At 42.4% G+C, this 11,640-nt stretch overlaps 1 protein-coding gene across 2 annotated transcripts; it reads right to left on the minus strand.

The window, feature by feature from the left end:
* Positions 1 to 1,186: 1,186 nt before the first annotated feature.
* On the minus strand, positions 1,187 to 9,201 carry LOC308090440 (uncharacterized protein). 2 transcript variants are annotated; one of them, XM_080435627.1, is made up of 6 exons: positions 9,072 to 9,201; positions 5,691 to 5,792; positions 4,416 to 4,667; positions 3,967 to 4,140; positions 3,164 to 3,427; positions 1,187 to 2,935 (listed from the first exon to the last, which is right to left on the minus strand). In XM_080435627.1, exons 1-6 carry the CDS (start codon positions 9,148 to 9,150, stop codon positions 1,464 to 1,466), a joined length of 2,343 nt encoding a protein of 780 aa, XP_080291753.1. In that variant the 5' UTR covers positions 9,151 to 9,201; the 3' UTR covers positions 1,187 to 1,463. The 2 variants fall into 2 exon arrangements, with proteins under 2 accessions (XP_080291753.1, XP_080291752.1); XM_080435626.1 differs by having other exon boundaries at positions 3,967 to 4,143.
* Between the last annotated feature and the right edge of the window lie 2,439 nt (positions 9,202 to 11,640).

Consider the following 11,640-nt stretch of genomic DNA (forward strand, 5'->3'; position numbering starts at 1 on the left):
TGTATTTGGAAGTCAATTAAAATCTCAGACGAATGAAAGTTGGACTCACCATGTTATATGGCTTTTTGACCGAAATTGGTGGCCATTTTGGATTGATGCCAATTAAGCACATTTCCGCAACATATAGTAATGTTAAGAGATCGAAACTTCCTCCCTAATAATGATTCATTACACTTATAGCATAATGAAACATATTGCAGGTGTGTGTGTGTGTGTGTGTGCGCGCGTGCGCTAGAGTGCTTTCCATAGGCTTCTTTAATTTGCTGTCACATCACAATAATAATGATCATAGCCCTTCCATTAAGTGTTAACAATTACTGTAATAATTCATAAGAACACATTCAAGTACTTTTTCCCTCACTTAACTGATATTTAATAAGTAAAGTAATTGTAAATGTACAGAAAAAATACATTAAATCATAATATAAAAACTAACATTCTTGTAAAACTGTTCTACTGTTCAATGAGCCGATGGCGCCATCTTGGGTGGTTTAAAGCCATTACTTTCGATAGTGCAACGTCACATTCTCTATCTATTATAGTATAAATGAATTACTCGTAAATAATTTGAAATACCTCTAGGTAAACAAACTAAAACAAAATGTTACCATTAACATTTCAAACATAATTGTTGTCAGGTTTTAAAAGAAGAAAACAACAGCTCTGTTGACAGGAGCAGTATAAATCTCTATAATACGTTTGTTTGTCCAACTCCCTGCCAACACACAGATGTTTAATTTGATCCTCCCAGTGAGCTAATTTATAGAGGATTCTTCTTTCTCCCTGAGAATGCACACTTTTCAGAGCACTTAAAGGGATATTTCACTTTCAAAAAAACTTTTGGTCATTTTATCATCTACTCAGGCCTTTGTGAGCCCCCCAGACAGTTTTTAAGTTGCTTGATTCATTATTTAGATATTTGATATTCATTTTATCAGACACGCCCCCTTCCTATACAAACCCATTGTAACTTCAAACTTCATTTTAACCATGATGGATTCATCAAAAACACCGTCCTTGGTTCTGGTGACTCATCCTGCCCTTCTAATGCGTGAGGGGGCCGTGTATTTTCAATTACTTTTTTCATTTATTTTAAATATTTTTTTTGGAAAATGAAAAAAAATAAAATACAATAAAGCATTTTAATAAAATAAATGAAAAAAGTAATCGGAAAAACACGGCCCCCTCACGCATTAGGAGGGCAGGGTGAGTCACCAGAACCAAGGACGGGTGTTTTTGATGAATCTAACATGGTTAAAATGAAGTTTGAAGTTACAATGGGTTTGTATAGGAAGGGGGCGTGTCTGATAAAATGAATATCAAATATCTAAATAATGAATCAAGCAACTTAAAAACTGTCTGGGGGGCTCACAAAGGCCTGAGTAGATGATAAAATGACCAAAAGTTTTTTTGAAAGTGAAATATCCCTTTAACTGACTGCAACTCTTTTCAGACTGTTAACATTATGAAGGATTTTCCTCAGTGTGGACACGCTGGTGTTTCTTCAGGTGATCTGACTGACTGAAACTCTTGTTACAATGTTTACAGTGGAAAGGTCTTTCTCCTGTGTGGATACGCTCGTGTCTCTTCAGGTCAGATGACCAACTGAAACTCTTGTCACAATGTTTACAGTGGAAAGGTTTTTTTCCATTATGTATACGCTGGTGTGCCTTCAGGTCATCTGACCAACTGAAACTCATGTCACAATATTTACAGTGAAAAGGTTTTTTTCTATTATGTATATGCTGGTGTCTGTTCAGCTGGCCTGACTCATTGAAACTCTTGTCACAGATTTTACAGTGGAAAGGTTTTTCTCCAGTGTGGAGATGCTGGTGTGTTTTCAGAGAAGATAATACAGGAAAACACCTGTTACACTGTTTACATTGGAAAGGTTTTTCTCCAGTATGGACACGCTGGTGTGTCTTCAGTTTAGATGAAAAAGTGAAACTCTTGTCACAGTTTGTACAGTGGAAAGGTTTTATCACAGTGTGGACACGCTGGTGTACCTTCAGGGAAACTGACTCACTGAAACACCTGTTACAATATTTACAGTGGAAAGGTTTTATCCCAGTGTGGACACGCTGGTGTTTCTTCAGATCATTTGACTCACAGTACCCCTTGTCACAATGTTTACATTGAAAAGGTTTTTCTTCAGTGTGGATATGTTGGTGCCTCTTCAGCTGACCTGACTGATTGAAACTCTTGTCACAGATTTTACAGTGGAAAGGTTTTTCTCCAGTGTGGAGACGCTGGTGTGTTTTCAGAGAAGATAATACAGTAAAACACCTGTTACACTGTTTACATTGGAAAGGTTTTTCTCCAGTATGGATACGCTGGTGTGTCTTCAGGTTAGATGATAAAGTGAAACTCTTGTCACACTTTGTACAGTGGAAAGGTTTTATCACAGTGTGGACACGCTGGTGTACCTTCAGGGAAACTGACTCACTGAAACACCTGTTACAATTTTTACAGTGGAAAGGTTTTTCTCCAGTGTGGACACGCTGGTGTTTCATCAGGTCATTTGATTGCTTGAAACGTTTGTCACACTTTTTACACTGGAAAGGTTTTTTTCCAGTGTGGACACGCTGGTGTTTCTGCAGATTACAAGACTGACTGAAACTCCTGTTACAATGTTTACAGTGGAACTTTTTTTCTCCAGTGTGGACACGCTGGTGTGTCTTCAGGGAATCTGACTCAGTGAAACACTTGTTACAATATTTACAGTGGAATGGTTTTTCTCCTTGTCTCGGGCTGGTTGTAGAGCTGTTGATTTGCTGACAGGCTGATGAGGTGATCTCACCATTCTTCAGCATTTGGCGGTAGAGGTCGTTGTGTTTACTCCTGATGTGTTTATGGAGGAAGAGCTGAGATGTGAAGGAGTATGAACACTCAGAACAGGAGAATAACTGAGTCTGGGAAGAATGGGACCTCACTCCTGAGAGAGGAGGGGGGGCAGAAGGGCGAGAGAGAGAGGAAGATAGAAGGGGAGGAGCTGGTTAAAAATGGTGAGTACAAATACAACTTGAAAGCCGTTGTTTACGAGCATTACAGCTTCCCTGTTAATATTTCTGATTTAATTGTATTTTTCATCAACATCTTTTATTCCAACTCCCAGTTTTCCACACCCATGTAAGTCCTATCCCTGTGTTTAACACTGACTGACCTCCACTGGTCTCCTCCCAATCATCACTGTCTTCAGTGACTTCAGTGTCAGATTCAAGCTCGACTTCAATTTCAGAACAGTGTGAAGAGATGTGTTCATCATCATCCTCTTTTTTCACTGCTAGTAATGTCAACATTGACCCATCAGGCTCCTCTGGTCTTTGAAGTAACTCCTCCTGTTCCTCTTTGATGTGTGGAGGCTCTGGTTCCTCCTGGAGCAGACTGGGGCTCTTCTCCTCTTTACACACAGCCATGTGCAGGATGTCTAGTTGGAGCAGAAAAATAACATGATAGTGAACATTGGATTCCTGAAGTGTAAACAAACATTTCCATCCCCCATGACAGCCCAGCCCATTCCATGTACAAAAGGAGGTATCACCTACTTAAGGTGCATTCCCACTGACAGATGAACAATCTTTCCAGTCACTTGAATCGCGTCATTTTGGTCGCTGGGTGTTGCGATGGGACAAAAGTGTTCATTTGCATGTTCAACTAATCGCCTCTTCAAGCTGTCAATCACTAAACATATTGAAAGAGTGGACAATTCTAACAAAAGTTTTTAATCTAGCAGTTGTATGTGTGAAAGATTCAGGTCACCTGACTCACTGAAACTCTTGTCATAATGTTTACAGTGCAATGGTTTTCCTCCAGTGTGGAGACGCTGGTGTCTTCAGGTAAAATGAAACTCTTGTAACACTTTGTACAGTGGAATGTTTTTTGTCCATTATGGACACGCTGGTGTCTCTTCAGACTATATGAAACGCTAAAACTCTTGTCACACCGTGTACAATGGAAAGGTTTTACCCCATTGTGGATACGCTGGTGTGTTTTCAGGTGACCAGACTCCATTCCTCAGCATTTGGCAGTAGAGGTCATTGTGTCTCCTCCTGATGTGTTTGTGGAGGAAGACCTGAGACGGACAGGAGCATGAACACTCAGAACAGGAGAAGAATTGAGTCTGGGAAGACTGGGACCTCACTTCTGAGAGACAGACAGACAGACAGCCAGCCAGACAGACAGGGAGGGAGAGAGAGAGAGGGGGGGGGGCAGAAGAGAGAGGGGGAGAGGCAACTGGTGAGATACAACTTGAATCTGACCGAATTACCATTGGTAAGGATCACTATGTCCTTGTTAATATTTCTGATTTTCGTTTTTTTTTATCTTCATCTTTTATTCCCCAATTTAGCCGTTATAACAGCTCCCAGTTTTCCCCACCCATGTAAGTTCTGTTCCTGTGTTTAACACTGACTGACCTCCACTGGTCTCCTCCCAATCATCACTGTCTTCAGTGACTTCAGTGTCAGATTCAAGCTTGACTTCAACTTCAGAACAGTGTGAAGAGATGTCTTTATCATCAACTCCATCATCATCATCATCATCAGGCTCCTCCGGTCTTTGAAGTAGCTCCCCTTTAATCTGTGGAGGCTCTGGTTCCTCCTGGAGCAGACTGAGGCGCCTCTCCTGTTCAGGAGAAACCTCCTCTATACACACAATGTGCAGGATGTCTAGGAGCAGAAAAATAACATGATAGTGAAACTGGATTCCTAAAATGTACATCATTTCCATTGATGTACAATTTCCAAATCGTCCATGTTCCATGTACAAAATGAGCTATCAACTACTTTGATTGACCAAACATTTACTAACTACAGGTTACTACAGGTGTTTCTGGAATTCCAAAAAATCATGTTTTAGGTTTTAGCTAAATATAATTTGAAATGTAATTTGAATTTAATATTTAGTTCCTTCACCAAACAAGTGAATGTTGTTTCAGCAAATTTGAATAATTAAATTATGAAACAATATTAATCCATTAAACTTCACACATCAGCTCTGATTTGGGTAAATTAGGCTGTTAGGTCAAGCTGTAGAGAACAGGGTTCACCTGTACGTACAGTATGTAATGTATGTATTTCCCCTCAAAAGTAGACCAATCACAGCTCATGGCTTTACCTGCATGACATCATGAAACAAACTTCTCCACCCTTGAAGTTGGGTCATAGTTTAAAATCTAGAAATGGTTCTGTGAGTCTTTGAATGTGTTTGTCTGTGTATTCGGGGCAAACTTGACAAACCGCTGTACTGATCAGTGCCAAATGTTTGCACAATGCCAGTAGGCCAAATAGGTATTTTTTCACATCTGATAGAATGACTTAAACCCTCTATACTTAGTGAGCTAACCCTCTATTGTTCCACCCAGAAAAGGGATGCTAGAGTTCAAGTGGTTGAACCTTAAATCAAGAAGCAGAGAAAAAGCCTGTCAAAGCTCTAAAGTTATATGCTGCCTTTTTTTTCTATTTTTTTTTTACATGGATTCACACATAAGAGAATGTGCTTTTGAATGTTAAAGATATATATATATTTTTAGAGGTATTGGTATGATGGCTATACATATTGAGATATTAGCATTGTCAAGATGTTTCGCTATGATTATCGAATAGCGAAAATAAGACATTGTGTCAGCCCTACAACAGAACAGAAAGAAAGAAGGAAAAAAAGAAAAGAAAGAGAGAGCACATGCAACTTACTGAGGAGTTGATGGTCTTCAGGTCCCTCCTGTTTAATAGAAATGTCCCTGGCTGAGTCTGGAGAGTTCATCTTCACCTGCAGTCTGGACTCCACAGACTGGTCTGAAATTAAGCAATTGAATTGAATAAGTTCATAACTGGAGACCCAGTGGTGTCAAAAATAGCAATAATATTTGCAGAATGTAAAGGAAATATGGCCTAAGATCAACTCTCCAACATATGAATCTCGGGTGCAAAGATTACGAGGCTTATACAGTATATTAGTGATGAATAACAATAATGATTTAAAGTAAAGAGAATAAGTTGAAAGTAGCCCATCTGTTTTTAACGTTTCTGCAGCCAAGCATCCTTATACGCCCACCTCATCACCAAGAATGATTACTATAGGACAGTAATATGGACCTTTGATGGGTCAGAGTTGTAGAAATGGTTTAAAGGAAAACACTGAAAACATAGGGTGCAAACAAAATTGTAAGTTATTACTTCATCAGTACTGAGGACAATGTGTCCAACAATTATAAAATATATTTAAACTAGAAAAAGTGCTCCTCAGAGCACAGGTCTCTGCCAGGTCAGGTATGTTATTGTGGACCAGCAATGTTCAGAATTGGCCAATCAGGATGGAATATGGACGGATTCGTCTTGATAACTTGACTATAGAGATAATGGCCCTCATTTATCAACGCGGTGCAGCCCAAATAATGGGCGTAGGGCGAGATCACCGCACCTTTCGGCATTTATCAATATATCCTGACGTGGGCTTCATCCTACCGTACGCTGAGATCTCACGTCTGGTCGAGACCAGTTGTTGACGTTGGCTGCGCCCGTTTATTCCATTGTAGACCTGCGGAGCAGCATTGTCTGACTGTCTGACAGGCATCTGGACACATAATCCACTCCTAAATGTATATCTACACTAATAAATAATCCCTGTGAAAATATAACATTTTTTTTTTTTCTTAAATTTTTATCCCGCGATTTTGTAACCCTATTTTTTACACCCAGTGCTAATTGTCTATGTAATCCTGGGCACTACCTTCCCTCTGCCAACCTAGGGAGGCCAGGGCCGAGCTCATGCCTCCTTCAATGCATGAGAGCCAACTGACCTTCTTGTCACCTGACAGGGGAGAGTTTCCCTGGTTGGACGTAGCGCGTGGAAGGAACACGTTATTCCAACCAGTTCCCTTCCCCTCCATCAGGCGCCCCGGCTGGCCAGGGGGAGGCAGTATAGTGACCAGGATTACTGCATGTTTTTGTGAGGGTACCTACCCTAGGAGACACGGGGAGAACATACAAACTCCACACAGAAAGGCCCTTTCGCCAACCCCACCTAGGGTATGGGCACTGATGACGCGGAGGAGAGAACACGCCCCCAGCGCCCACAGCGTCCCCTGCGGGAATCGAACCCAGGACCTTCTAGCTGTGAGGCGACAGCACTACCGACTGTGCCACCGTGCCCCTCGCGAAAATATAACATTTTATAAAGTAATTTAAACAAACTGCTTTAACAGTCATTCAGTTTCATTGGCTATTTTAAAATAGCAGATCTGCAAGCTCAAAAACGGGTCGCATCGCGACGTGTTGTGAGCTTGTAGATCTGCTATTTTCAAAATATACAAGCGCTTTTGCGTCGGGACTCGGGAGTCCCGCGGTCGGGACTGCCGACGATCTTTTCATGGACAGTGAGGTGTACAAACTTACAGTAGCTTGTCCTATGTTATGGAGTTATGTCATAGAGAGTTTTGAAGACTATACAACCTGGATGGGTTAAGGATATAAACCCGACGCTCCAATCTCTTATTAACGTGACGGACCGAAACCACTGCCGTCTCACGGGGAATATCCTACATGACTGCTTGTGCACTGCTCGGTATGGGTTAAATAAATTAATATACAAACGTATTCCATTCATGGCGATGTGATTGGTATCATAATATGTCATTCATGTAGGCTACAAGCCTACGTGACAAAGATTGTACCGCTACGGTAGGGATTACAATACATGAAAAACACAGCTGGGCGTGTGTGTGTGTGTGTGTGTGTGTGTGTGTGTGTGTGTGTGTGTGTGTGTGTGTGTGTGTGTGTGTGAGTGAGTGAGTGAGTGAGTGAGTGAGAGGGGGCGTGTGCGTGTGTGGCGAGGCAGGCGGGGGAAACTCTTTCTCATTGGCTTTTGATGTCTTTGGTCGTATTCTGGTCCTTCTTCATGTCGTAAAATCGGGGCGTTTTGAGAATATTTAAGGGCGTGTTATTTAAATGACGCTAGGTTTCAGCCGTGACATTTATCAAGCCTGGGACCAAATGTAGGTTCGGATCAGCTGTGTAGGATTCGTTGATAAATGTGACTTCGACGTTGGTGTACGGCCGAATATATGGAAAAATATAAGCCGGTTTATACGCTGCGTTGATAAATGAGGGCCAATGTGTACCGATTTGCATGATGACATTTCTAGGAGGAATTTTGTAATTTAGCAAAGATCGGCCTCCTGGTGGCGCTATAATAGGGCGATATTAAAAGGGTGGCATTTGTTCCTCAATGTAGTGCGACTATGCGAGCAAAGTTTCACCGAAATTGGACTGTGTTCATGATTTGTGGCATTTTGTTGAAAACTGTCCACTCCTGCAAACTTTAGATGTCAATCTTAGCCAATCAGGATGGAATATGATAAATCAAACAGATCCGTCTTAATCACATGACTATAAAGATCATGTGTACCGATTAGCGTGAAATCTGGATAAAATCTGAAGGAGTTATTTACATAAGTCGGCGTCTTTTCAGCCTTTGTTCACGGAAGTTGCTCGCTGTGTTCATGATTTGAGGCATTTTGTTCAAAACGGAGCAATCCTGCAAACTTTGGAAGCCAATCTTAGCCAATCAGGATGGAATATGAAAAATCTGAAAGACCCATTTTGTTTAATGACTGTACTGTGGACTGATTTGCATGATGTTTGGAAACAATCTGTAGGAGTACTGTAAAAAAAATGTTTTGCAAAAATCTGCCTCCTGGTGGCGCAATAACAGGCCCATGTGAACCATTTAGGAAATAGCCTCTGCTCTGGCATCAGGTTTCACTGTGATCAAGGCAACGGTGCCGGAGATTAGCTGTTCACAGACGGACAGACGGATGGACGGATGGATGGACGGGCGGACGGGCAGGGTGCAAAACATAGTCTCTGCCATGCCTTCGGCCTGACAGAGACAAAAATAAATAAATGAAAATATTGTGCTGCATTCCATTTCACAATGACATTCTAGTTTTGTCATGTGTTTTGTTATAAGCACCCGCTAATTTACATATGTGTACTTTGACAACTCCCTGAAGCCCAAAGTCAAGTGCCAAAGTGTCAAGTCTGTTGTAACAGCTCTACAACAATGAAACCTACTGAGGTGTGGATGGTCTTCAGGTTCCTCCTGTTTAATACAGGCATGCAAACAGCCCCGAGGTGAAAAAGGTGACAACATGTTGTTTTCTTTCGGGTCAGGTGTCACACAATTGCCCTATTTGGGTTAAAAAAGGTGACTGTAGCTGAAAAGTGACACTTTTGCATGTCTGTTAATAGAAATGTCCCTGGCTGAGTCTGGAGAGTTCATCTTCACCGGCAGTCTGAACTCCACACACTGGTCTGAAATGAAGGAATTGAAAAGGACATTACTGACTGGACACAGTAGTCTCCAGTTATTAAACTGGAGACTACTCCCACATCTAAAAAACATTTGGTGCCAGGGGCCCCCTTACCAGTTTTGTGTTGTTGAAATGTTACAAGATTATTTTGAAAATAGCAGATCTACAAGCTCACAACATGTCGCGTTGTGAGCTTGTAGATCGTCTATTTTCAACAAGGGAACCAGGAGACCTGGTACTGCCAGACCCCTAGTGGTTGAAAGATCAGAGCACTACGTCACGCTAAGCTTAGCCAATCAAAAAGAGGACAGAAGACAGACCTCTTTTATGCCCATGTATGGACGAAAACGTTTGGAGAGGGGGACCGACAAAGCCTCATGTAGGCCCGACCCCCTGAGTCTGGCAACCACCATACATTTTATGCCAATGTGGACGAAAACGTTTGGAGAGGGGGACCGACAAATATATTTTATGCCCATGTATGGACGAAAACGTTTGGAGAGGGGGACCGACAAAGCCTCATGTAGGCCCGACCCCCTGGGTCTGGCAAATATCTGATGCATAGGTTTAATGTGGCCTATAATCGCTTCTTTGGCTTGTTTTCATAGACCTGGTTGCTTATTTCTCTCGCAAAATCTGGCAACACTGTACAGCATGACAAATGTTTAGACAAAATGTTTAACTTCACTTGACAATCACATTAACATTACTGTGGACAGAGTAAAGAGCCTACTCATGTACTAGCCTTGATACAAGACTGTCATATATTATCTGACAGTCTTGAAGTAGGTTCAAAATAGTCTTTGCACTTTCACACTTGGGGTCCGTGCATCTACATAAATCACATTAATAAATCACTCCGCACTGCAGTCCGCACCTGATTAGACCATATATGGCACGGCTGTGCTGTGACGTCACGCTGTCCCACGGTAGGAAAACAAACAGACGAAAACAAACAGCGTCGCCTGGTATCGCACAGCGAAAATAGCCGATCTACAAGTTCACAACGCGTCGCCATCGCGACGCGTTGTCAGCTTGTAGATCAGTTATTTTGGTGACACGGTCGTACGACGGAGCATATAGCCTACTGGAATTCATTCCACTGCGCAAGCATTGATAGCTCAGCTGTGTTGATGAGACGGTGCCTCAGAGCGCTGCTACAGGGACTATTTAATGTCTCAGTCAAATAAACTCTTCTCTTTACAGGGAAACGGATAATAGCGAAACATTTTTATTATGAATTGCCCCACAATATGAATACATTTGGATGTGTTTTGTTGGTAACTGTTGTATAATCGCAATATTACACTCGAGGGTGTGCTTTACCTTACATTATATACAACAGGTAGTTCCGACCAGTGGCGTACCCACCATAGAGGCAAGGCAGGCGGCCCGCCTGCCCAACTAAAATCTTGCATCCCCTAGAAAATAAAGTAAAAGACTGACTGAGAAACAGGCAGTGAAAAAATATCCAAACAGAAAACTGGCCGTCGGGCCGTTAGCCCGCCAGACAGCCAATACACTATCCATTCAGCAGAGCGACCCTCGCCTATAGTGATGCAAATGTCTTCATGGGGTGCGAGGGGTGGGGGTCTGGGCCATCACCTGTCACCTGGCATAAAAGGGGCTCTGAGAGCAGCTTGAGCCATTCATTACTAAACTGCAACATGAAGAGACCACCGCTGAAGAAGAGATTCATCCAGAGGACACTACCTTTCACCACCACTGTCAAGACCAGGAGGCGTTATTATGGATCCCACTCTAGCTCTTGGCAAACCCTGCTGTGATTGGTCAGTAGTCGCTGTGATTGACAGTTCTCGTTTTTGCAACTATGCCTAAACCTAACCTTAACCCTAACCCTAACCTCAGTAAAACTATGCCTAAACCTAACCTTAACCCTAACCCTAACCTCAGTAAGACTATGCCTAAACCTAACCTTAACCCTAACCTCAGTAAAACTATGCCTGCCAGGGAGCCAATCAGACAGGTAAGGCGGGTCTAAATCCTGGAGCGTTGGTGGGATCCATAATCAGGCAACCAGGAGTCCTGGGCCAGGACCAGCGCAATACATACATTGATTATACTTGCATATTGTTCTTATTAGCGTTTTTCAGTTTTGTAGTCAGTGTAGTCTTGTTGTTAACGAGCCCCCCCCTGATTAGACCATATATGGCACAGCTGTGCTGTGACGTCACGCTGTCCCAGCCAGCACGCCCACGTGGGACCCATATGGGCCCAATGCGGGCTACTTGGGTACCAAGTGGGCATGGGCTTGAACTGGGCAAATTATGTGGGCTAACCGGCATGGGTTGGAAGCGGGCAAGCCCACG

This window comes from Gymnoscopelus braueri, assembly GCF_963280865.1.
Source record: "Gymnoscopelus braueri genome assembly, chromosome: 8".
NCBI lineage: Eukaryota > Metazoa > Chordata > Actinopteri > Myctophiformes > Myctophidae > Gymnoscopelus > Gymnoscopelus braueri.

Coding starts and splice junctions, on each gene's coding strand:
- LOC308090440 (XM_080435626.1), bottom strand. CDS start 9,150: ATGTTGTCACCTTTTTCACCTCGGGGCTGTTTGCATGCCTGTATTAAA. Junction 3,428..3,966: donor ACCAGCGTATCCACAATGGG/GTAAAACCTTTC, acceptor TGCTCCAACTAG/ACATCCTGCACATGGCTGTG. Junction 2,936..3,163: donor TTGGGAGGAGACCAGTGGAG/GTCAGTCAGTGT, acceptor CTCCTCTCTCAG/GAGTGAGGTCCCATTCTTCC.